This window comes from Dipodomys ordii, unplaced genomic scaffold (assembly GCF_000151885.1).
Source record: "Dipodomys ordii isolate 6190 unplaced genomic scaffold, Dord_2.0 Scaffold98, whole genome shotgun sequence".
NCBI classification, from domain to species: domain Eukaryota; kingdom Metazoa; phylum Chordata; class Mammalia; order Rodentia; family Heteromyidae; genus Dipodomys; species Dipodomys ordii.
The window spans coordinates 488,637-515,714 of NW_012267314.1; the positions used below are offsets into that span (position 1 = coordinate 488,637).

A 27,078-nucleotide genomic window follows, 5' to 3' on the forward strand; every position below is an offset into this window, starting at 1 on the left:
AGGGAGGGAGGGAGGGAGGGAGGGAGGGAGGGAGGGACGGAGGGACGGAGGGACGGAGGGAAAAAGTAAAATGCATTCATCTATTTCACCTGCACAGTTAAATTCATTTCCTCTACAATTTCCTCAGGAACTTTTCATTCGCTGTCATTGTGTCTGAAAGTGCAGCACTAGAAAATCAGAACAAGAAAACTTAAAAGACAGCAGATCCTGCAACATGCCACTTGACTTTAAACGGCATGCTGACCATCCATCTAAGCGAGAAGAAAACCCGAATCCAAATTGGTATGTTTCCTATATTAACATGATTATGTAGGCCTGCTTCCTTAGCTCCATGCACAAACACATACACACACATATGTGCATGCACACACGCCAACTCATGGAACTCATTTTAAAGAAAGGGTTTAATTTAAATGAAAGGGATGCATCTTCAGTGCACCATTACGACTTTCACTCCTCTCCAGAGATTAGTTCAGTCACAGCTGGCTGCTTCTAGATAACCACTATGGCAACACAGTTATCTGGCAACAGTTATCTATCTCAGAAATCTAAAAACAGAGGCATCTAAGTCTATCTACAACAGACCCTGCTGTAAGCCAAGTAGATTTCTACCTATGTCTTCACTTTTGCCTGCTCTGAGTTTATTTTATGACTCACTGACACCAAAGATGGAAACAGAAGGGTGAACTCAAATCACCACTGCCATTTTGCAGAAATTGGGGGATTGAGATTCTGGGCCAATACAGGGCACAAGAGTTGAGACTCCACATCTTAATTCATGACTAGGCATGATAACTGTCATGCCAAGCTATGGAGTGAGCACAAAGGCTAGACAGATCCATGTATGTACTGTGCATATGTGCAAATGTACATGTGCACATAAAGCCCTCCTCCAAGGTTTAAATATGAGCAATGATACTATGTGAGAAGGAGAAAGGGAGGAGGAAGAGGAGGGAAAGTGGTAGAAGCAAGGAAGGGAAGGAGAAAAAGAGGAAGGGAGAGGAGGGAAGGAGTAGAAAAAGAAGGGAGGGGAAGAGAGAAGGATAACTCTACAGAGTTCAAAGTAATTTCTCTAAGACTCAAGTCTATTTGGTAGAACTGCTAAAAAGGGGTAAACCATCTACAGACTGTATGTTAACAAAGCCAGGTACCCAAGTACTACTATACCATGCTTACAGCAATGGTAACTTGATTAAAGACAACAGAAGACAAGGAACAAAAGCACTGAACTCATATACAGGCTCACAAACAGATACACATAAAAAAAAAAAGCTTCAGCTAAAGGGAAGCTGTAGCAGGCATGTCAAACTAAGAAATGCTCCTGTGAACTGGCATAAGAACATAGTCTAAATCATTGAAAAATGGAAGTATGTAAGAAAGCATATAAGACAAGTTGTCTTTACTCAAGGAAAGAGCTATATACTAGAACACACATTTAATGTCAACCCTAAAAGTAAAGAAATTCAAGACGCCCTGGCTCCCAACGCAACCACCTCCACCTGAGCTTATTTCTTAAGGCAGCTCCTGTCATTTACCAAGGTATGATTCTCTGGGTTGTTTTATACTAAATCTGTTACTACATTCTTTATCCACAAATTAAATGAAATGCAAAGTTGTACTGAATGCTATGAGTTCATCAGCATATATTCCTATTTTGACAATGTTTTGTTGGATTTTAAAGACTACATAAAATATGGCTTTAGTAGGAAAGATGAATTGTCTTTTTTAAAAAAACAATTTTAAAATTCAAGCAAGTTCACCGAGGACTTGCTTTGATCTCATACCTCCCTGACTTTGTCACCAACTCCTCTGACTGTACTGCTCAGCCAGGCTGAGGACACGAAAAGCTCCGTCCTTTCCTTTTCCTGTATGTCCACAATTTCCTCTTCTGCATTCTTGCTGCCCACACTTTAAAACAGCTGATTCAATCTCATCAGTGAGGTAATTCTCTAAAACTGTATTCGTAGTCCCAGTGGTAGTCAGAGCATTCTGAAAATGAAGGCTTTGCATAAAGAAAAGACATGTCACAGGTTCACTCATCTTGGAAACCAGAAATGATTTCCCATTTCACTCCGTAAGCTCCTATGGCGATACAAGCCTATAGTCCCAGCTACAGAAGAGGTACATGGTTCAGGATATACCTGCTCTGAGGCCAGCTTTGGACAAATATACAAGATCTTACTTGAAAAACAACTAAAGCAGCAAAAGACATGGAGGCACGGGTCAAGTGGCACCTCACCCGCAAAAAAGTAGCTATCAATAAATTACTGCTAAAAATGCATGCTTAAATTTGGAATCAATATTCTCACATGCACTAAACATATACAACATGCATAAATACATACACGCCGGCTACACTGCAAATGAATTTTAGTGAACCTTTAAAAATATTCAAATGAGATAAAGTGAAAAGATGTATACATCACAGTCTAAAATTTGGTAAAATTCAGGCTTGTGGAAGGGTACAACAATAGTACCCAAAACCTTTTCTGTTTTTAATAAAATGCATCACGGAAAAAAAAGTAGAGAAAGCTTAGTCACTTTTCTGTGGCTTAAAGCTTTTCTCTTCCTTTTATTCCAGGCTTAAACAAAGTTCAGTGGGGCAGCAAACTGCCTATTTTAAATTGCAGTCTGCATTTTAAAATAGAATGCACGCGCGGCATGTTCCCAAAGCTAGAGGGTGGGAGTGTTATTCACGGAAAATTGAAGGCTTGTTGAGTCAATAATCTTCTTTCACACAGCAACAATTTTCAGCTAAAATTTCTTGACCCAAACAAAGGAAAACAAGACCATTCAGTTACTTTACAACAACTTAGATAAGGCAAAAGAAAAAGATGAGAGTGAGAGAGAGAGAGAGAGAAACTCTAAAATCCTGCATTGTGACAGAAGAACAGGAAAACATTGGTCAGGAGAACCTTTTCTGCGTGTATTTATTTCCTCTTGTAAACTGACAGTTAATATTAAACATAGTTACTTCCAGGCCCAAAGAAACATAAAAGCAAATAACCAGTCTACAAATGCTACCATGAGCTCCTGCTGCTTACACATCCCTTGTTATAGGAAACAGATGTGTGCCTTCCCTTTACCTGCAACGTGGAAATCTGTAAATTAAAAGCTATTTCCCATGAAAGTAGGATAATGTACAGTAAAAGGCACCACTCGCCTCCTGTTGGCTGGCCCCTGCCTGGGTGTGGAGGGAATGGCGCTGGAGAAGGCCCCTCAGGAGGGTAGGGGAGGCCCAGCTGGCCTGCGGGTACTGTAGAACACAAACCCAACAGCAGATCCAGCCGCCAGGGGCCTTTACAACACCAGGGCCCTTGGTTCTTCCTCAAATCGGCAATGAAAATGAGTAAGGTAAAGCGTGCAGTCCTGCCCAAGTCCAGGCTTTGTGAGCACGCCCCGCCGTGGCTGCTACTTCCTATCTCCCCTTCAGCCCCTGGTGCCCAATGCTCCAGCTTCTCCTTGGTTCTGTAGACCTGGCAGGCTAATGCCAAATAGGCTTGGCTGGGGCCCTCAATGGTGACCTGGGAGGTTCCTATGGCCTCAACAACCAGGCCACCCAGAGAGGCCCTCTGTGGCCTCACCCAGGTCATCCTGGAGCCAAATTTAGGTCTAAACCCAGAAGGCCTCCATTTGTTATGGTAACTTTTGTGTTCAGACTTTTCTATTAGCCAGCAGCATCTGCATTTATCATCCCTTACTTAATGAGCCTCATTTATCAACTGGAGATCATCGTTATCCTTCTATTATCAAAACCAATATCCTGTGAATCAGTTATACTTCAGCCCTTCCTAATCTCCACTTTTGTCTACTCTATTTTTTGTAGTACTCCTTCATAATCCCTCATTAATTTTAAAGGACTAATTGACAGCCCTACAAAATGGGTTGAAACTCATTTCCCCCCATACTTGAAGTGGAAATCCTCAGACTATCACATGGAAAAGTTTTCAGAGGGCATTCTTAGTTAACATCCGTTTCAAAATTGAAACAAAAGTTTAATGGTAACTGTCTCTAAGCAAACGCGTCAGCTATACTGAATTTAGAATTACCTACTTTGGGGCAGGACATATATCTGACTGGTAGACAGTATGCTTAACATGCAAGTGGACATGAGTTCAGTCCCCAGCAACACACACACACACACACACACACACACACACGTGCATGTGTGTGCAAGCGCACATGCACACATATTTACCAGGAACAACGATGACAATTTGGAACATTTTATACATAAACATTTGAGTTATTAAAAGCAAACTGTAGTTCCTCTTAAATGTTAATTTATTCAAGCTTTCTGTCATATTTAGCTTGTTTCTGTCCTGGAAGAAGTCCAAGCTGTTGATGCTTTATAGAACTTTCATTTGCAGGACAAATGTGTTAGTGGAATTCTGCTTTGAAAGGAATCATAAACCCTTCCACTTCCCCCTTTGTTTAAGTGAAGTCTCTATTTTCAAAATGATCACTAGTATCACGAACAAGCCTTGAGAAATAAAAGTACAGAATATCACATCTTAAATAAATAATCCAGTAAGAAAAAAAAACATTTGTAAGTGTTCAATTTTTCTAAGTATGAGACCTTACACACTCTTTTCAACCTTCATCTAAACAGAATCTCCACTTCAAATCAATTGGGGATTAAAATTACATTCCAGAACACAACAGGAAGAAATTCAAGTATTGTGTGTTACCCCCCTTGTGAAAAAAGGAAGGAAGGAAGGAAGGGAAAGAAAGAAAGAAAGGAGGGAGGGAGGGGAGGGAGGGAAAGGAGGCAAAGAGAAAGAAAAAGAAAGAAAGAAAGAAAGAAAGAAAGAAAGAAAGAAAGAAAGAAAGAAAGAAAGAAAGAAAGAAAGAAAGAAAGAAAGAACGAAACTGTGCCTATATCTTCAGTTTGAAATTTCACACTGGATGAAGTTCATCTCAGGTACTCCCAGTAGGCAAGGCACCTTGCCCTTCCCTTTGCCTACCTGCTCTTCTTGCCCTATCTGCCCTTCCTGTCCTACCTAGCACAAGAGGCTTACAAAATGTTCCCTCAAGTACTCCTCTACAGCAAATGTGGAGTAAGGCCTGAGAACACTGACAAGAATGATGTAGGTCTTCAGCTGCATCTGGCTTGATACACCATGTCTGAAGACAGATGAGAGTTCTCTTTCATTACCTTGTAATTTTTTAAACATTCAGAATGATTTGAAAGGATCAATCAATGGAAGACAGTTACACTCTTAACCTTTTCATGACAACCCTTTAAATGAAGTTCAAGCTACAAATAAAGTTTCCGAAGAGTTCATTCATCAGCCATATGTCTGAGAGATACTAAGTTTTGCAAAACCTGAACTCATAACAGGTAAGTTATACTTCTGAGAGCTGAATTGTGAACTTGGAGAAAAGCAGATGCATTCACAGTTGTCTAACCTAGTTTATTCCAGTAGTTTCCAATTAGTCAAAGGCTATATTATCAAAACTATGTACTTTGTGAAAGCTCCTATTAACATATCATTGATATTTATGCTTCTAAACTGTGTGACTTTTGCCCCTAACATGTCATTAAAGATTAAAACAAAAAGAAACAAAACCTAACTAGAGTAGTCCTCTTTCATTAAAGGCAGAACTATGTGTGTGTTGCTGCTAATACTGAACACCAAAAGGATATTCTTAGTAATAACAATTTCCTAACCATTTCTTTTAGGCTTCCAATATCCTGTTTAACACTATTTAAAAGAGCAACCAACATTTACTACCTCTTTCCTTTAACAATGGGACAGAAACCCCTGTTTTATCTGAAGCCCTATATACTTCCTTCTAATTGCAAAGCCAACAAGAGTGCCATAAGCACTATTCCACATGTTTAGAGTATTTAGTGAGCTCAGAAAGATCAAACTCTCTTCATGTCAGCCTCTATGGGTGTTTCCTTCAAGGAAGAAAGGGTTAGAGAGGTTTCTAATGACCTGACAGGCCTTCCAGAACAGCCAGTATTTATAGACACTCTTTACAGAGGCTTACCAGAGCAGCGTATTCTCAATGCTATTAGAACAAGAGATAAAAAAACGAACTCAACTCAAATAACCAGAATCTGAAATACAAAACTAATAGCTCCTCTGCGTAGGAATAAACAACTTTGGTGTATATATGTGTAAGCCTTGGTATTGGGACTTGAACTTGGGGCCTAATATTCTTTCTCAGCTTTTCTGGCTCACAATCAGAGCCATGCCTCCACTTCTGTCTTTATGCTGGTTAACTGGAGAAAAGAGTCTCTTGGCTTAGCTTGACCAGGCTGGCTTCAAACCTCCATCCTCTTATCTCACTCTCCCAAATAGCTAGGATTACAGGCCTGAGTATAGATTAAAAATTCTCCCTATCCCTGGAGGAAAAAACATTGTTTTGCTAATGGAAGAAAATAAAACCTTCAATTCTTTTTGTTTACTAAGTTTTACTCATATTCATAGACAGTTTATTAACTTATTTACCCTTACTCTAACTAAAATTGTGATTATTACACCTGTCAATTTTATAAGTAAAAACATATATACTGCCAGGTGCTGGTGGCTCACACCTGTAATCCTAGCTACTCAGAAGGCTGAGATCTGAGGATACTTACTCAAAGCCAGCCAAGACAGGAAAGACAAGAGATTCTTATCTCCAATTAACCACCAGAAAACTGTAAGTAAAGTGACAAAGGTCTAGCTTTGAGCAAAAGAGCCCAGGGACAGTGCCCAGGCCCTGAGTTCAAGCCCCATAACTGACAAAAAGAAAAAAAAAAAAAAAAGAAAAATCAAGAGAGAAGGAGGGGGAGGGAGAGGGAAAGGGAGAGGGAGAGGGGTGTTTTCAGGTTGGGAGCATTGCTCAAGTAGTAGAGTATCTGCCTGGAAAGCTTATGGCCCCAGAACCTCAGGAAAAAGGAAGTTTCGGTGCTTCTGAGTTCAATTATCCAAAATGCCTACTTCTTTTCTTGAAGACAAAGACCAAGGTAAAAGTTAAATGTCATTGGATAAAAACAGAATGGTCTGGAGAATGACCAACTTGCCAGTACAGTTAATATACTCACAAAATCATATCATTACTATATGAGGACAAGGCTTTCTGAACACAATTCAGTACTATGAAAAGACTAAAAGCAACTAAAATTAAGATGTGAAACTAGGCGGGGGTGGGGGAAGGATTTCAAATAAGTTTTTATATAAGTGATTTTCAGAAAATACTAAATAAAATGTAGTAAATACCATGAAAGGTTCTTAGTCTAAACAAAAGAGCAAAGATTGCTATAAAATAACTAAAAAGAAGAATGAATTGTTAATGTCACAGTGATAAAGGTTTAACAAACATTTAGCAATCATACTTGAGGTTTTATGGATGTCAAAGTGAGATACATTCAATGTTTGTAAAATCAAGCAGAAGACAAGCAGCACTGTCTGTTGGATCTTCCACTGTATTTTGCTAAAATGTTTGCTTCATTCTCTACCAATGCTAAAGGCAGAGTAAGGAAAAATATTAAGTGATAATATTCTAATGGGAAAAGCCCTTCAAACTTTGTTACATTGCATGCATACAATATGCGAAAATATATTACAATTAAAACACAAGGATATATAAATGAACGGATCTCAATGGGGGAAATCTGTATGATTAGGAAGTACAGAATTAAGCGGGCAATATTAAGGGACTCTTGTGCTAAGCTTAAGCTGAGTCCCTTAAGTAAAAAGTAAATATCACTGGTCATGGTCCAAGACAAGAACAAAGAAGAAGCATTAATTTACCAGCCCTTTCCTTTGCTTTCTGCAGATGATGTAAGACTCCCCCTAAGTCTACTGAAAACATAACTAAAGAGCATAATGACCCCAACAAATACAAACCTGTTCAAGGGGAAGAAGAAGCCAGCTTACTGAGAGATCAAACTAGAGCACTGGCTTCGGAATTTGGGGAGTATCCTGACTTTGTATAGAAAGTTGATAACTGTGTACCGAACTTGAGAAAACAAGTCATGCAGAAAATACTATAAAACCTCAAGGCAACCAAAAGAGAAAAGAATGTTAAGGAATTACAGTAATCTATAATGGACAAACTTACAATATATACATAAAATCACTATATTACATTTACGATGGTCCAGTTAAGACTTAAAACTTGTGGTAACCTAAAGTAGAAACACAAAATTTATGCCACTGATATTTCAAAGGGAAAAGTATAATGTAAGAGAAAAAAGAGTACAGAAGATCCAGTATCAGATTTGGGCATTAGACAACAGATTCAAGGTACCTAAGGTATTAGTTTATCCAAGTTAGAGGACTAAAGTAGTTACTAAAATAACTAACTCTGGAAAAATATTTGATACTAGCTGGGCACGGGTGGCTCACACCTGTAATCCTAGCTACTTGGGAGGCTAAGATCTGAGGATCACATCTGAAAACCAGCTCAAGTAGGAAAGTCTATGAGACTCTTATCTCCCAACAAACCACTCAAGTAAGCTGGAAGTAAGCTGGAAGTAAGCTGGGTGCCGATGGGTCACGCCTGTAATCCTAGCTACTCAGGAGGCTGAGATTTGAGGATCACAGTTCAAAGCCAGCCTGGGCTCTTATCTCCAATGAACCACCAGAAAACCGGAAGTGGTGCTGTAGCTCAAGTGGTAGAGTGTTTGCCTTGAGCTGAAGAATACACGGACAGCGCCCAGGCCCAGAATTCAAGACCCACCACAAAAAAAAAAAAAAAAAAAAAGCTGAAAGTAGAGTTGTGACTCAAATGGTAGAGCACTAGCCTCGAGCAATAAAGCTCAGGGACAGCACCCAGGCACTGAGTTCAAACCCCAGATAGGAGGGGAAGAGAAGAGGGAAAGGGGAGGGTAGGAGAAAAAGAGACACAAGAAGAAAAAAGAAGGAAAATCCTCAATATTAGAACCATACAAGAACACTAACAGGTTGTTCCCTGAAGCCATAATTACCTTAATTATGCACAAATTATAAAAGAAACATCCACATAAACAAAAATATAATTGTAAATCTCATATAGAAATTGCTTATACACACAGGACTCAATGAGGAAAATATGGTACACTAAACCTCATTTACATAAAGCCAATTTCCATCCTAACAGATCAGAGGCTTTAGTTACACCAGATTTATTTAGTAATTGACCCTTATATACACTTGTCATAAACTCTGGAAATTTTGCTCTCTAAAAAAGATAGGGAAACGTGATTAGCGTAGTCCTGAACCTACTGGCCTATTCACCTGTGAGTTAAAAAACAAAGAGTTTACAAATATATTTCTGTTTAGGAAGGAACACAAAGGCGCAATGCCTATATGCCGCTGATCATATAAAATAATATTTACCTAAATCAACTCTTTAGTAAAGGAAACAAGAGGTATTTTTCTTTGTTGCTATTTTTCTTTTCTTTTTGTCTTGTTTACCTCTCTTTGGGAGGGTAAGGGGAGGCACAGAAATGGAGAGGTAGAGGGTGAAGAAATGCAGCAGTGGTACTCACTAGACACTATGTTGAAATGAACTGGACAACTTGTAGACAGGGACAAGAAGGTAAAACTGGGTGAAAGAGAGGGAAGAAGTGACACTGTCCAGAAAGAAATAGACTCTTTACCTGACTGATGAAACTGTAACCCCTTTGCACATTTCCTTTACAATAACAAATTTTTAAAAATTCAGTATAGGATAAAAATAATTGTATCATGAATAACCTCAAATACTTTGGAAATAGGCAAGGAAATCATGAACAAGACTGTAACTTACTTCAATATACAAAGAGATAAAAATAGAATTATTCAGCAAGAAGTTTAACTATCCCTAATTATACTCAGACTTAAGACTTTGCTGAATGACAAGCAGTCCCTCAAAATGCAACCATGACAATAAAAGACTAGGGAGGGATGCTCAAGTTCTCAAAAAGGACACAAAGGAGGCGGTACAGAATGAGCATTATTCTTAAGACCACTCAGAAAATGGTTATTAGTATAAGACAACCTTTCCAACCCGTGTCACAGTACAAACCAGCCCCCAAGAATAGGCCTACAAAGTTGGGACACACAGACACACATACACACACACACACACACAGACACATACACACACACACACATGGGGGGGGGAGGGGGTTCACTACTCACCTGCTTTCCATAAGTCAATTTAAATTCCCTAGGACCATAAACCAGTTTCAAATATTCAGCAACTATTCCATTTGTTAACAGAGAGCATGTGTGCCACACACACTCTATGCCCCTCCAGCTTTACAAGAGCTCCAAGCATGAAATCCATACTCTATCACCTTTTCCATTCTTTCAAAATCCAAACAACAAGACAATAAATGACTCAATACAACTTAAATAAATAGAACCAGGAGAAGGCTTCACCCTTTCCCATTATAAAAATTATACAACCTTTAAAATGAAGGGTTTCAAAACCACGTGCAGTCCATGCAGAAATGGTGCACCCTACAGCCAGCACCTGCCTTCTCCACGGCTGCACGTGTCATTTTAAACGTGTGTGGTGTGTACGCATGGCACACACCACCCACCATATTCATGGTAAGCCCTTGGTCTCAAAGATTTAGAAGGGGTAATAAATTTTACTAGGTGCAAACATAGCTGAAATTAAAATTAAAATGGACATTCTGAACTGCAATCAAGCAAATCTTAATAAAAATTAAGTAATAACTAATCCTTCAAGTCAAAATTAATGTAAATCATTTACTTGTACAGATTCAAGTCAAAATTAATGTAAACTATTTACTTGTACAGATTTATTCTTTGAGTTCATTGCAGAAAATTTCATTTTGGTGCGACCTCTGGCACCGTGCTCCATAGCCACCACTATTCTGAACAACACATGCCCAAGCACCAAAGAGCAGGTGCTGACAGAAATACCTCACACGCTGCTCTGTCATATTTTAAACTACTTTCTTTTTTTTTTTTCTTTTTTGCCAGTCCTGGGGCTTGAACTTAGGGCCTGGGTGCTATCCCTGAGTTTCTTTGTACTCATGGCTAGCGCTCTACCACTTGAGCTACAGCACTACTTCTGATTTTTAAGAGGTTAATTGCAAGTAAGAGTCTTAAGGGGACTTTTCTGCCCAGGCTGGCTTTGAACCACGATCCTCAGATCTCAGCCTCCTGAGTAGCTCTAATCCTGAGTAGGATTACAGGTGTGAGCTACCAGTGCCCGGCCTCATTGTTTCCTTATACAAATTATAAATTCCTAGGAGTAATACAAATTACTATATCAGATGTGTAATTTCATTTATATTCTTTGCAAAAGAATTCTTGTCTTCAGTCCTTGCACTGACAACTTTGTTTTGTAACTGTACGAAAGGCAACAAGCTAAAGAAAGCTAAGTTACACAACAGCAGTATCTCCCTGCACACAAAGCCAGCCAGCCAAATAAAACTTTCCACTACTGTCTGCTCCACAAGAGATGACTGCACATTACTTATCCAGAATAACAGCACTTGTCCAAATTAAACTCTAAAAACATAGATAATAAATGTAAAGTCTCCCTTGTTGTAATATGAAATCGAATAAACCAAAAGAAAAAAGGTAAGTCTTCTAAAAATCTTTAACTCATTACATTTCCAAAACAGCACATTAATGTCTTACTGGTAAACTTGAGGGCCTTTCTTGTTGAATGAGATTCAAGTCTTCGTGGTTGGGTTTTCCAGGAGCCAGAGGAGGTTGAGATCTAGTTCCATAACCTTCCTGAGACATATCCTAAAGGAACACAAACAGAAATTCCTCATAAATACTCACAGGCATTGCAAGCTGTTTCAGTAATCAAAATGAAACAAAAGCTCATCACAAAGTATCAAGTAATGCCATATTTTAGCTACCTTACATGTGCATGGTAGCTGCTATTTACTGAACACTTTGTCAAAGCCAAAACAAAAACAAAGCAACAAATCAATTGCAGAAATACATATATAAGTAGCTGCACTAAGAAGGGTGTCACACAAACTAAGTATTATATTTGAGAGCTTTAGTTTTTAAGGTACACCAAACCAAAAGCTCACTATATTACTTTAATTCTGGCTTTGAGTATACTATTTAATTCTGGCTTTGGCAAACTATCTTTAACATTATCTCCAATTTTAAAAACAATAAAAAGTTTATTGTCAGCCACATCTTAATATGCCCCTCCAAAACAGTGTAGATTATTATTAAGTTCACAGTATCCTGGGGTTTCTACAAAGCTAATAAACATTCATGTGCAGAAGTCCACCGTCCCATGCATCATGGTTTTCAGAAAAGCCTAAGGAGGAATAAAACAGTTGGGGAACAAAGCACACCTCCATGCCACCTGCTGCGAATGGGAAACACGCTTTTACACGGCTTTCATCAGTTCCCAACATGCCTGGTTTCAGCACTGTGTTGAAACAGGATTATACAATCCAAATACCACATGGTACTACACAGCATATTTATCACTAGCTCCTTAAACGTGTGTGCTCTGCTACTAAACACCCTACCATCATTTACACTCCAAGGCCGGAATGTTAAGGACTTATTATAGCATGTCTCAATTGGCACAGAAAGCTGAAGAACCAGTTTGTAGTTGGGGAGGAAGAATGGAAAATACTGCCTTAAAATAAAATTCCTCTTTCCTGTCAGTTCAAATAGGTGTTGGCATTAAAGAAACATCATATCCAAGTTCTACTTCTCCTATATCCCCCCTAAATACTACTTCGAAATGTAACATTTACTAGTAAAGCTGTATAGAAAGCTTCTGCAGCCTTCTCCTACAGATACACTTAAAATTACACGTCTTCTAAAGCAAAAGGCTGGTACTACAAAATCAACAAGCTGCACAACCAGATTTAACTAGTCAACACTAGCCCAGTGCTGGTGGCTAACTGCTTTTAAACAGACTCCAAAAATAAAGAAGCATTCAACAATGCACTGTTTTCACTATCAGCCTTTATTCCTTTTAAAGAGGAAATTAACCACAAACAACAACTAAAAGATTTAACTTCCAGGAGTACTGTATTTTCACACTGGCTTTCCCTTGGTAACCTCAGTGTGGGAAGGTGGGAGTAAACACAGGAGATCCAAAGACACTTAAAGGGGTAGCTCTTCAATCTGGCAGCCAGAAGAGGGTAACAATTAGTGGGGGACAAAAGCAAAGGCAAAAAGATTACCACCCTCCTCATCCTCCCTCTACAAGCCACAGAGACCTCCTGCCGAGTGCTTTGTGTTTCCTGTACGCTAATGGTCTGGTTTTCAAATTAAATGGGGCACAAGCCCTCCATTCACTGGCCTTCACCCTGTTACAGAGACAACACAAAGGTACAGCCTGCAGCACAATGGACAACCAAGTGAGCAGGCCCTGGGCCTGTGCATCATGGTTTCCCTGCAGAGCCCAGACCATGTCTTTAGTAAATTTCAGTTAGCAAACAGAAAGACTCATGTAACCTGCTACATTGTTATCTATTTTCTCTTTATAGCTGAATGAACTGCTTTTTAAAGAAGTTGAGAAAGACATGACATCCATAGCATATACACATTCCAATTTATAAATTAATCCCCCTAAAATGGGTAACACTGATCTAACTAGCTGAATATTATCAGAAAAACGTATCATGACGCCACATTTCATTTTCAAAGCTTTAAACGTTTAAAATAAGTAGATTCTACCAAAACCTAAAGTGCTATTCTAACCACAGAAAGCTTTCAATTACTAAATATAGTTGGAAATAAAACCAAACTGAAAATTTCACTAAAAAGGAATCTTGTTCTACCTTAGTTTGTGTTTGCGTCTAATGAATGATTAACGGAGAGCATACAAACTAGATCCTAACTGCTAATTTCTGACAACCATCGCAAGCATAAAATATACAGAGAAACTACAAAGTCTATGTTTGGCTGTTTTAATAAACATGTAAAAGTTACAACCCATAACAATTTTGAACATTTTCACTTCAGTGCTATATTTATATTTAGGCACATACTTATTTTTACCTCAATAAGAAATAAATATAAGTTAATAATAAATACAAGGAAGTTAATAAAATGCCATTATCAGAAAAAAGTGGTTTGCACTGCATTTAAAATTATGAATGATGGGGGCAAGGAATGTGGCTTAGTGGTAGAGTGTCTGCCTAGCATGCATGAGGCCCTGGGTTCGATTCCTTGGTACCACATAAACACAAAAACTAAAATGATTTTAAAGATTATGAATGATGTATTAACCAATGTAGTGGACACTTACTGAATGTGTACTATAGATATTTTTTTTTTTTTTGCTTTGTGGGTCCTTTATCGCAGGATAGCAAGAGGCAGGACCAGAAGAGGCACACTAGGGTCTATTACAATGATAAAACTAAAGCTACCTCAGAGCATAAGCTACTTCTATTTTACTATGAAATGAATTAAATGCTAATCACAATGGGAGCTTTGGTAGAAAATATAACCTCAATGGAAAACCACGAAGTACCATTCACAACAAAATTATAGAACTAGAGCACTTTCCTAGCAAGTAGCATGCCCTGGGTTCAAGCCCAGGAGGGAGGGAGGGAGGGAGGGAGGGAAGGGAGGGAGAAAAGAGAAGGAAGGGAGGGAGGGAGGGAGGGAGGGAGGGAGGGAAGGAGGGAGGGAGGGAGGGAGGGAGGGAAGGAGGGAAGGAGGGAAGGAGGGAGGGAGGGAGGGAGGGAGGGAAGGAGGGAGGAAGGGACTTCAGTCATCTTCAAATTAACCTTATCAGATTTGTTTTTCCAGTAGATTGCCAAAGTGAAGCCTACTTGTTGGCTCAGTAATCCTTGCTCAATCTCGTCTTCTAGCATAAATCTAACAGGCTGACTCTTACATTGGCTTCACTGCTTAAAAGCCTGATTTCCTGTACTTGGTTTCTTTTCATTCAAAAGAGTAATTATTTTCCAGAGTTTGTAAAAAGCATTCAAGAAAAAGGACAGGCCTATACAAGCTGTTTAGGGACAATTCTTACTGATAAGTTTTGTATATTAACAGCCAGTTCCTCGTGGGGGAAATGCCTGGCTAAACAAGAACGTACCGTGGCACGTCTCTGCAATCCGGGGTGGCAGCAGCTGTCCAAGCCTGCAGAGAGCAGGAAGCCTGCAGGGAGCAAAAGGGCAGCGCTCTCTCCTCTGAGGTTACCACATCTGAGCCCTGGATCCAAGACACTGGCTCTGGGGCCTTAGGAAAGAAGCTTTTCATTGTCTTCCCAAGAACCTCTCCCTAAATCACCAGTTAGTCCCAAGTAAAAAATTGCCTCAAGCCACATTTCCTAAAGTTCTAGCAAGAGACATGAAGTCAGCTGGGAAGGATTCAAGTAATTATGTATAGGGGACTTTTTTTTTTCCCTGCCAGTACTAGAGCCTGAACTCAAGGCCTCATGCTCTGGGTAGGCTGTTTCTGCTCAAAGCTGGAGCTCTATCTTGAGCAAGGGCTCTGCTTTCAGCATGTTGCTGGTTAATTAAGAGGATCTGTCTGTCTGGGCTGGCTCTAAATAGTGATCTTCAGATCTCAGCCTCCTAAGCAGCTAGGATTACACCCATGGGCCCCCAGAGCCTAGCTGTAATTTTTAATAATCAAAGGAGCCCTAAAGATTCATAAAGCCAAATAAGGCATTGTAAATATTCAACTCTCTTAAGTCTTTGTAGGAAAAAGTAGTAAATGAAAACACTAAGTTTTAAAATCTATACAGCACCCATGAAATTCAGTTTTGTAACTCACTACCAAACAATTACGTTTCCTCATATATAAAACCAAACTGCAGGAGGACCTGCCTCCTCAGACAGTAGAAACCTTCTCCTAAGAAGCATATAGTGTTCAGTACTGCCAAATAGTATTATTTTAAAACAGTTCATTCAGGGCTGGGAAGGTGGCTCAGTGGTAGAGCGCTTGCCTTGCATGCCTGAGGCCCAGGGTTCGATTCCTCAGCACCACATAAGCAAAAAGAAAAAAACCGGAAGTGGTGCTGTGGCTCAAGTGGTAGAGCCTTGAGCTGAAGAGCTGAGGGACAGCGCCCAGGCCCAGAGTTCAGGCCCCACGACAGGAACCAAAAAAAAAATTAAATTAAATTAAATTAAAACAGTTCATTCAAGCACTAGGATTTCGTCTAGTGTCTAGGAAGCAGCAGAGCAAAATCCACAGCTTATATGATATGCCAGGTATTTTTCTACGTTTTATTCATTCAAGAAACTTCTGGTCTTCGCACAGAACCCGAAAATGCGTAAGCATATATGGTCCCTCATGTACTTAGGTATCTGTGGAATACTGGTTCTACATCTACCCCTGTGCAGACACCAAACTTTGTGGATGCTCAGACCCCTTTCATAAAATGGCATACTATTTGCTTTTTATTCAACGTATGTGCTCCCACAGACTTGCTATCATCCCTACTGCACTCGCCATACCTAATACAAGACTACGCAAATAACGGTGACCATCTACAGTGTAAGGACTCATGACAAGGAAAGCCATCTGTCCATGTTCAGTACAGATAAATTTGATTGAGTATTTTTATCTGAGAGTAACTGAATCCATGTGCTTTCCATTTACTATCACATACTACTTCACTGATGAAGAAACCAAAGTTGAATAACATGAAGGCTGCTGAGTTGACAAGTGGAGGAGGATTGTGGGAACCATTTCTCCTGTGTCTACGCTAATGACTTTCTTACCGCACACCCCATCAGACATGGCCTAACTTCTGTACCTCACTCAATAACATCTGACAGAATCCCAATCTAAGGGTTTGGAGTCTCGGAAGCTATGCCTGCCCAGGCAGAAAAGTCTGTAAGACTCACCTCCAACTAACTGGCAAACAGCTGGAAACAGAGCTGTGGCTCTAGAACTCTCTCCATAAGTGAAATAGCTAAGGGACAGGGCCTTTGCCTGAGTTCAAACCCAGTACCAGCACGAAGAGGTGGGGCTCAAAAACTCAAACTAAGAAGCCTAGAGTTCAAGCTCTAGAACTAGCAAGGGCACACATACATGCACACAAATTTTTTAATTAAAAGAATTCATAAAGAATGTTAAATTAGGTTTACAGTTTTCATATTTTAACACTGAAATGGGCATTATAAACACAAACGGAGCAGCTAAGAGTGGCCATATGTTCCTCCCCAATCTTCTTTCATCAGAGTATAAATATCAAGGGAGGAGAAAACTACAAATAAATATAATGAACTTTGATGATGATACTTGCTCACTTCTTTTCTTTGTCAGTTGTGAAGCTTGAATTCAGGGTTTGGGTACTATCCCTGAGCTCTTTTTGCTCAAGCTAGTGCTCTACCACTCTGAGCCACAGCACCACTTCTGGCTTTCTGGTGGTTAACTGGAGATGAGAATCTCAGGGACTTTCCTGCTTGGACCTTGAATCTCGATCCTCACATCTCAGCCTCCTGAGTAGCTAGGATTACAGGCGTAAACCACCAGCGCCCTGTTCTTGCTTACCCCCCTTTCTTTTTCCAACCCTAGCACTGGGTACCCATGGAGGTTGAGTATCAGAGAAGAGAGCAGACAGGGAGTTGGAGGGCGTTGTGCAGGAGCCATTCTCAGGTTCGAGGCTAGTTCGGCACAGCACCTGCATTTGGACGGCAAAGCATTCTACTCCAGGCACTGAGTCGAAGAAGCCAGAACCAAAGAACAAGAGCCAGAGAACAAGACCACGTGCCCAAATGCCTGCTTATTATTTCCTAAATCCTTTTCTGTCAGTAGAGCCAGTGATGAAAACACAGAGAGACAGACAGACAGGATGCTAACTTGCCCACTCTTAAGAGTGTGCTCTGAACAGTCATCTTGCAAATAACCTGCTCTCAAGGTCTTCTTTAGCCTTTAACAAATGCATCTCATAAGACAGCATTTCCTTTGCTTCCCCAAGGCATACAGTCATGACCTGATGCTGTGCTCTCCTCCATCTTTTTAAGATATACTGAGTACAAAGGCTTCTAGTTGGCTATCCTAAGAAGAGGCCCTTTTCTACCACCTTTCTAAAATAAATTAAGCATTGAAAATATTGTTATTATCACTGTATAGCCCCTAAATTCCTGGTTGGGTTTCTTTTTGATTATTACTAGAAAAAAATACTTTTAAAACATTAAACAGGAAAAATAAATAGCACTATCAAATTATAATCCAATGCAATTAGATTCCCAGTTCTACCTTGAAACATAAATGACCATTGAAAAGTTTTTCATTACAAGTCACGAATGCCTTTAATCCTGGGAGAGACGTGTGTAAGAGCTAAGGGTTTTCTCCTCCTTTCCTCTCTGCTTTAAAGTAAACAGCAAAGGCTCAAGCAGACACACTTGCAACAAATGACAGAACCACTCCGAAGCAATTAAGGAGAAAGCTCATGCCAAATGACATTCAAGCATCCTTCCTCCAAAAGCTGTTTTTCTGCATTCTTCAGTAGGGAAGGGGGTGGGGGAGGGGGGAGGTCTGCATCCCTGAAAGCAAACACCAAAACACACACCAAGGTTAGTGCAGCACACACAGACCTGACTTTCTTGGTACCAGGAAAGAAAGAGGACCCAGACAGAGCCCCAGCCCCCACCGGGCTCCACACTGCTCTAGCACCAGCCTCACAGACTGCAGGGAGGGACAAAGGCACCAGGGACAGTCTAGGAGTGGTCCTAGCTTCCCTTTGGGGTAAACAGAAAGCTTTCTTCTCAGAGGCTCACAACCCTTGAAATTTAAAGAAAATTTCCCAGCCAGAGTTCAAAGCCTAAGATAAGTGCCAACAGGGTAAGCAAATTTCAACCTGATCCCAAGCTTCACTAGCCCTAAAAACAAAGAAAAATGGTTACCAACCTGCAGTCCAATAGTTTTAGTATTATTAATATAATCACATCTTAATATCTAAAGGCTAAGTAATGACACACGCTGTAAATGTTCTTGACTTGGCTTATAATAAAACCTGAACACAATGAAAAGAGCCTATTAGTGACGTAACTTGAGGTTTTTTAAAAAATAAGGTCAGTTCTCCTCAAAAGCTTCAGGAGTGACTTAAAGTTAACCTGTCACACAAATAATACAGAAATAAACAGTTACATGATTTTGACAACAGAGAAGTGTTTGCACACAATGCGCTGCATCGCTGTGCACAGCGCACCCTGGAGCTCCGGTGCCCCGCCCCCGCCCCCCCCCTGCATGCTGCTACAGGTTGGCATTCAGGTGAAGTATTTGTTCTAAGTTCAACTCAAAAGAATCTCCATTATATTAAACTGGACATCCCAGAAGAAATCATTTTAAAATATTTTGCTCTCGGGGCTGGGAAGGTGGCTCAGTGGTAGAGCGCTTGCCTTGCATGCCTGAGGCCCTGAGTTCGATTCCTCAGCACCACATAAGCAAAAAGAAAAAAGCCGGAAGTGGTGCTGTGGCTCAAGTGGTAGAGCGCTAGCCTTGAGCTGAAGAGCTGAGGGACAGCACCCAGGCCCAGAGTTCAGGCCCACGACCGGACCAAAAAAAAAAAAAAAATTCTGCTCTCGTGTTTTAAAATGAACGTCTATTCGCCAGACGCCTTCGGTTCCCTGGTCTCCATCCGACAGCCGCTGGCCAGCACCGCACGCCTTCCCGTTTAAGCTCAGGTATCTGCACTTCCACTCGTGAGCAGAACTTCTGCCCAGTGACTCGATGTTAGAAGTTAACTGCTAAGCTGGTACTACTTCTCTTTGTTTCCTTAAATAAAAACCGAATAAAAATATTTTATTTCTTTTTTAATCACTGAGGAAAAAGCAAGAAAAGTCACTAGCTGTCAGCATTACGGGGACCATCTAAACGGCCACGTGACCTTCCAGCCTACACCAGTTCAGAAGGGACCATCGCTCACCAACAAAGAAATGGTCCCTGACCAAGCTCACATCTCCTCTGACCAGAGACTCACGCATTCTCTCAAAACTGCCTTAAAGGCACACCCACCAACACTGTACCTCTAACACACCCGCTGAGGGGAGCTCAACGGGCCCAGAGAAGGTCTGACTGATCACTGGACTTGTAGCATGACACACTCCCCACAATGACACAGCCTTGGGATGGCTTGCTGTGCGCTCACTAACAGTTACACTTCTGAAGTAGGTTTTTGTTTCCCTTCCCAAAAGACCTGAGGTTAAACAATTACAAGAAGCTTTTGTGAGAAAGATGAGCTCTGCTCATCCTCTCCAGCCCCTGACTCACACACTGTTTACTCTCGGCCAAGTCAGTGGGAAGGTGCGCCTCAGCCACGGCCTTTCAAGATAAGGAAAAACACCTGTGGAACTAGTCGTGGTGACTCACTGAAATGAGAATTATCCTCTGGGGCCACAAGGTGAGCGCTCTGGAGAAGGTGTGGCTGACTTAACCAGAGGCTAGGAACAAGGGAGAAACCCAGTTCTGAGAATCTCTGCTGGAGAACAGCTGGGGGGGGGGTTTGGGGGGGTTACGGGGGATGGGACACAACGCCTCCATCTGACCTGTGAAGTGGGTTGAAGTGCTGAGCCAGGAGCACAGGCTGAGGACATGACTGCAGAAGCCAAAGTCAAATAGCTGCATACACTGACATGTCAAGTCACTCATAATAAACACAAGGGAAATTTATATCTATAGAAGTATACACTCATGATGCTTAATATTTCCTTCAAAAAGTCTGACAGCATGAAAAAGTAAAGCTGTAAAAAAGCCAAGATTGAAATTCTCTCACTGCTTTATACAAAGACATTAAAAAACAAATTCATCTTGATACACTGTCTCCAAATAAGCTGTAAGTTTCCGTTACTTGGTACCCTTCGTACCGCTCTTGTCTAAGAACAGAAAGATTTTCCTGCTAGGAAAGCAGCAGTGTAGTCTGAAGCCATGGAGAAATCCTGGGTTACAGGAAGCTGCTGAGTGCCCAGAGCTCAGAGCTGCATCAGCAGAAGCCGCCCCACACCCACCCCTCCCCCTCACAGCAGACACACTGACAGGGCTACTGCCCCCAGCACTCACAAGGGGCTCCTGTCAGAAGGGCACAGGCAGAAAGACACTAAAGCTATGTGTGCCGCAAGGAAACAGCAGAGTCCTACTCTGCATCTTAGAGGACAATCAGAACAGGAAACGGAGGCAGAAGGAAACCCTTAGATACATAGACAGTTATAAAGAAGACAGATTTCATGACAGTTTCCTGAGAGAGGACCAGGAGCCATGACATAAACCTGCATGGCCCCAAAATGATTAAATGGAAAGCAACTGGAAACTAAAACAACCCCAAAAAACCCACAAAACTTAAAGATTGAAAGAGGTTTTTCCTTCTACACAAAGATATTCTTTTTAGGTAATATAGTTTAAGGAAGTAAACAAGCAAAAAAGTAAAAGCAGAATTTTCAAGTGGAGGGGGCTGGGAAGGTGGCTCAGTGGTAGAGTGCTTGCCTTGTATGCATGAGGCCGTGGGTTCAATTCCTCAGCACCACATAAGCAGAAAAGGCCGGAAGTGGCGCTGTGGCTCAATGGTAGAGCGCTAGCCTTGAGCTGAAGAGCTGAGGGACAGCGCCCAGGCCCAGAGTTCAGGCCCCACGGCCAAAAAAAAAAGAATTTTCAAGTAGAAATAAAGTCACCAAATTCTTTTAGTTAAAGCCTTAAATTTAAGTACATTTTAAAAGATGGAAATGTTAGCTTGCTAAGTAACTAAGATACTCAGAGAGTAAACACTGTTGTACAGCTGTTGGTCTATGCTAGGGAGAATACAATAGGTCTAGCCTTCCACTAGGCTTTCATTTCTGTCCCTAAAATGACAGCAGAAAGGAGAAACAAATGGTAATGAAAAAGCTAAAAAGAATGTGTGATATTGCAGGGTGCCAACAGCTAACACCTGGACTCCTAGATATTCAGGAGGCTGAAATCTGAGGATCATGGTTCAAAGCCAGCCTGAACAAAAAAGTCTGAGGCTCTTATCTCCTAATCATGAAAAAACCCTAAGTGGAGCTGTGGCTCAAGTGTAGAGGGCTAGCCTTGAGCACAAAAGCTCAGGAACAGCACCTAGACCCTGAGGTTAAGCCCCAGGATTGGCTGGTGTGTGTGTGTGTGCACATGCATGCACGCATACACACACACACATGTATACAGAATGTGTGGTATTTATGGAGCCTCTTGGTCAACAGAAAATGATAAAATTACATATGTCCAGATGTACCCCTCTGCAACATGATTCAATTCCCATGATTAATTCATTCCAAAACCATAACATGCAGGTCCAGATCAAATTCAGAATTCTGTGGCATCTTTAACATTGTTAGGGCTCAGAAAACTGTAAGTTATCCTTTCTAAAAATAAAACCTAACAAAGTAAGAGCCATTGGAAAATGTACATGTAAAGACAAACACACACACACACACACACACACACACACACACACACGAAATGATGTTGATACAATTTGCAAACACCTTCTGGAGAGAAATTTGGGAAACTACGCCAGGTCTTTAAGATGTGCGCATTCTCTGACTCAGCCAGAGACCTTTGCTGGATGGGAAAGCCTGTTGGCTCGCATGTACAAAGCAAAAAAGAGCCCATCAACTTGAGTCGTCTCCTTTTAGCTCAGTAAGAGACCAGGGTGAGAGTCTGGATTTAATAAGACTTGGAGGATAAAATGGGTTTGAAACAAAGAAGGGGGGGGGGACAAGGAAAAAGTCGGTTTTTAACAAAACTCTTGGGAAAGATGGAATACATTTTGGGATAAGAATTTACAGGTAGAGATGACAAAGATGCATTGTACTCATAAGCTGCTCTGTTAAACACCAACTCCTTAGTACGACTACTTAAAGATGATAATAATAATAATAATGAACCTAAAAAGTTACAGATTTGCACAAGAAGGGATGTGACTTCTGCTTTGGCTCTGTTGAGCTTCCTCAGTCTGTCAGATATGTATATGTGCAATGCTGAGAAGCTGCTAGGCATTCAGTAGCAGAAATGTATTTGGAAATCACAAGCCTCCAGTATGTACCTCCGTGAGATCATGAGATCACACAGGGGAAGAGGATGTGGATTTAAGTGAGAAGAACCCAGGCCACAGGGTGACATCTGGAGGTCAGAGAGATAAGGAAAAGCCAGCAAAGGGAGCAAGCTGTGGCAGTAAGAACAGAACCGAGTCTGCAGAGGGCTAGAAATCAAATGAGAAAGGACTTCGAGAAGAAGAATACCATGCAGTCTCAAAAGCGTCTGAGAGGTCAAAGGCAGAAAGAATGACAGATTATCTGTTGGACTGAATGACAGGAAAACACCAATAGCTTTGGAAAGACCTGTTTCACACTGCCTGATCTCACTCCTATGTAGAATCTAAAAGCAGAGCTAACCATAGAAGTGGAAACACAGCAGTTGCCAGGGGCTGAGGTGAGGGGGAGATGCTGGTGGAAAGATAATGCGATTCTAGTGAGGAGGACAATCACCAGCCCCCATAGCGGCTGAAGTAATAACATGTTGCGCTTTTGGATGTCAAGTGTTCTCACCACAGGAAACGCTATATGAGGTAATGCATATGGTAAGAGACTAGATTAGTAATTCCACAAGGTATATACACTTTAAACACATGGTATACATGGTAAAAATACATACAACATATACATCAATTTAAAATAAAAGAACCACACAGTATGGAAAGAGCTCAGTGTCGGCTAGATGGTTGGAATAAAAGTCTATAATGGAGTAAATTCAAGGAGTCGCAATAAATGAGTACAAGAAAAAAGAAAAATAGGCTCATAGTCTTGGTTTAAAAAGTGAAGGGTGCCATTGTTTCTACTTTGGTTAAGAGAACTGACAGCCATGTGGAAATGAAAGAAGAGAAAATTATGGCACAGGAAGAAAGGGGCATGGGAAAGCCAGGTATGCCAGTGTCCCGTGGGGAGATAAATGCCCACAGAGGAAAATGGAGTGTGTGCGCCTCAGAAACACAGAAGAAAGGAGAGCTGAGTAAGAGTATTCCATCCTAGGTACATCCAGAGCTAGATCACTAGCTGGGAGTGAGCCTTTGGGGCATGAATATCAATAGGTGGGAAATGCAAGAGCATCTGAGGTTAACAGTTGTGAATTCAGAGGACTGGAGGTCCCTTCCTGCGAGGTAGGGAGATGGGATTCCCCTTGGTTGAGCAGATTTACCATATTGGAGAAACATTATTTAAGAACATTTACAACCAGGTGCAGGTGACTCCCGCCTGTAATCCTAGTTACTCAGGAGGCTGAGATCTAAGGATCTCAGTTCAAAGCCAGCCCAGGCAGGAAAGTCCATGAGACTCTTATCTCCAATAAACCACTAGAAAACCAGAAGTGGTGCTGTGGCTCAAGCGGTAGAGCGCTAGCCTTGAGCTGAAGAGCACAGGGACAGCGCCAAGCCTGGAGTTCAAGCCCCATGACCAACCAAAAAAAAAAAGAAGAAGAAGAATATTTACAAAAGAATGACTGTAATTAGGCCCAAAGAAGCAGTTAAAATGAGGGGATCAACTGGGTGAATTTGAAGAACTGAACCACCGTTTTCCATACACAGGTCAGTAGTCACTCAGAGCGTCTATCTCACAACCCTGCTGAATCTGCTACTGCAACACTATTTTGCAACCTCTGCACAAAATTTAAAATATATTATACATATTACATGTTTTTGTAGCTAAATCAGAAAGTAATAAAGGGGGGAATAAAAAGCTTTAACAGATTTTAATATCCTCACTTTTATGATGAGTTAACTTGTCCTTTTTGAAAAACAAATTTGCAAGCATGTTATTTAGAAATCACAAACTCACGGATCCACGCTTGCCCGGGGTTTAGAACTGGTCCTGCCACACTCTCACGTGTCTGTGGAGCCCAGGACCATCACATCCACACTAACCTGCCTCTTTCACATCTGCTCACAAGTGTACCTCAGCATTACTCTGAAGAACATAGTATATTCCTACACATGACCTTCCACCCTTCCTAAAATTCCTTCCCATCATATTCACAGTACTACACAGACTTTAGAAATCTGTGGCAATATACATTATGTATAAATTTTACTTCAGAAAATTAAGGAAACACATAACTTATATTCACTGATAAGACTTCAAAGGAGCAGTTATGAGGAGGATGAAGGAAGGAAGTGACACTGAGCAGGTAGAGACAGCTCAAGATTGTTTCACAATGTGTAGCAAACACTGACCCAGAAGACTATCGATCCGCTTTCTACATAATTCTCGGAAGGCCATCATCCATCTCTATCTAAAAACAAAGTAACACAAAATGTTAATGACCTGAGTCTAGAAATCAAGTCCATTTTATATAGAATGAAGTGTTTCTAAAATCATCTTACTGGATTCTGAATTTCCCGGGAATAAAACTACCATGGACACTGGGAAAATATATGTTGGCAAAGATGATGCATTCTTTTGTTGAGAACTTTATCAATAGCTGTTCAGAACTTGAAAAGACATTATCACTGAGTAGGTACCAGTAGCTCAGGCTTATAAACATTAGCTACTCAGGAAGGTGAAATGTGGAGGATCAAGGCTCAAAACTAGCTCAGAAAGAAAAATCCACAAGACTCCATCTCCAAGTAATTAGCAAAAGCAGAACAGAAAATATGCCAAAGCTGGGGCTCGAGGGTAGAATGTAGGCTTGCAAGCTCACTTCAGGCCTTGCGTTCAAATACCAGAAATTATAAAAGTGAAAGTATTTTTAGTTGTTTATACACGCGCCTGTATTTGTCTCATTTTGTGCCGTCAAGTTGCAGAGATCGCACACATTATCAAGCGTCTGTCTCACAAGTCTTCTAACGTGCCCATGATGCAACACTTGCTTCGTATACAATATTTTATTATGTAGTACTTTCATTTATCCACATAATTATTCTAACTCGTCTGAAATTTTGTGTATAGGCAGATTATTTGCCAAATAACTTTTTTTCCCCAAAACTAAAGAGGCATTACAAGCATAGTAGCACATACCTATACCTCCAGTACTGACGAGGATGTAGCAGGAGGGTCCTAAGTTCGAAGCCAGATTAACTACACAACAAGACTGCCTCAAAAATTAAACTAAACATGTTTATCTACTATTGAAAGTTCAACTATAAATTGCATATCTATAAACATTGCATAATGATATCAATTCCAATGGCATTCCCTTGGCATGTCTTTGATTGACACCTAAACTATCGAGCAAATTGCCTTTTCTTGTCCTCTTTCAGATGGATCTGGACTCGTCATGAATGCGTGTGTGACACTCACATGGGAGTGAACACAGGAAGTCAACCCTGGAAATGAGCGGGACAGCAACAGGAGCTAGCTTATGCTACGGTGTTAACGTCCTTCTGAGGACTACCAAGATAAGGAAAGGGGACAGCATACCTCCTAGAGAAAAAAGTCCCTGACTTGACCTTGGTATCCAGAAGTAAAGTGAATAAAAGCCCCAGCTCCTTTGAGAATCAGGACTACTAACTGCCTAACCATCACCATGGTATCTGCTCAAATGGAACACTTACTGGTGTGGTCTGCAAAACCTCAAAAGAGAATTCATTTCAAGTGGTCCAAAGGCCACCTCCCCTGGAATCCTTTCTTCACTCCTGATTTCACTGTTGTGAGAACCAAGCATTATGTCAAGCTGACAAAATAAATCCAGTTGTGATGGTAACAAACCACCACACACATGTGGCCTAAAGCCTGCAGGTTCCACTCACCAATAGGTGAGGAACTTAGACAGAACACAAAAAAGAAAGCTGATCTGCCTCTGGTGTCCCACAGCCTCCACTGAAGACAACCAAGCCATCTGAAGCCCATGACACACAATGAGCATCAGAGATAGCCCTCCTCTGAAGAGCAGTGCCTAAGATGCTGGAGACCCGATGATCAACAACCACAAGTGTTTATGTTTAAGCCTGTGTACCTAACCTGCAGAGTCCAGGAAATAAGTGGATGATCCCAGCCACATCAAGAAAAAACAACCAAGACAGAACCTCTCCCGAACAACCAATCCCGCTCTGTGTCAAGGCACAAACTGAGTTGGGGACAGGGAGACGGAGGGGAAACAGTTCTAGATTTAAAAAGGCTCAAAATCCACATCCATTTATTAACTTTGTTTAAATTCCACTTGAAACAAATCAAAGGCATTCTGAGGGCAACAGGGGATATCAGAACATGGCAAGTGTAATGGCAAAATTGTGGCT

General features: G+C 40.9%; 1 protein-coding gene across 1 annotated transcript in view; it reads right to left on the minus strand.

The window, feature by feature from the left end:
* The window catches only part of Arid1b (AT rich interactive domain 1B (SWI1-like)), a 285,019-nt gene that overhangs the window by 195,769 nt on the left and 62,172 nt on the right, over positions 1-27,078 (minus strand). The window contains exon 3 of the mRNA XM_013026992.1: positions 11,589-11,699. Coding sequence (XP_012882446.1) covers positions 11,589-11,699 — 111 coding nt within the window. The remainder of the gene's footprint in view (positions 1-11,588; positions 11,700-27,078) is intronic.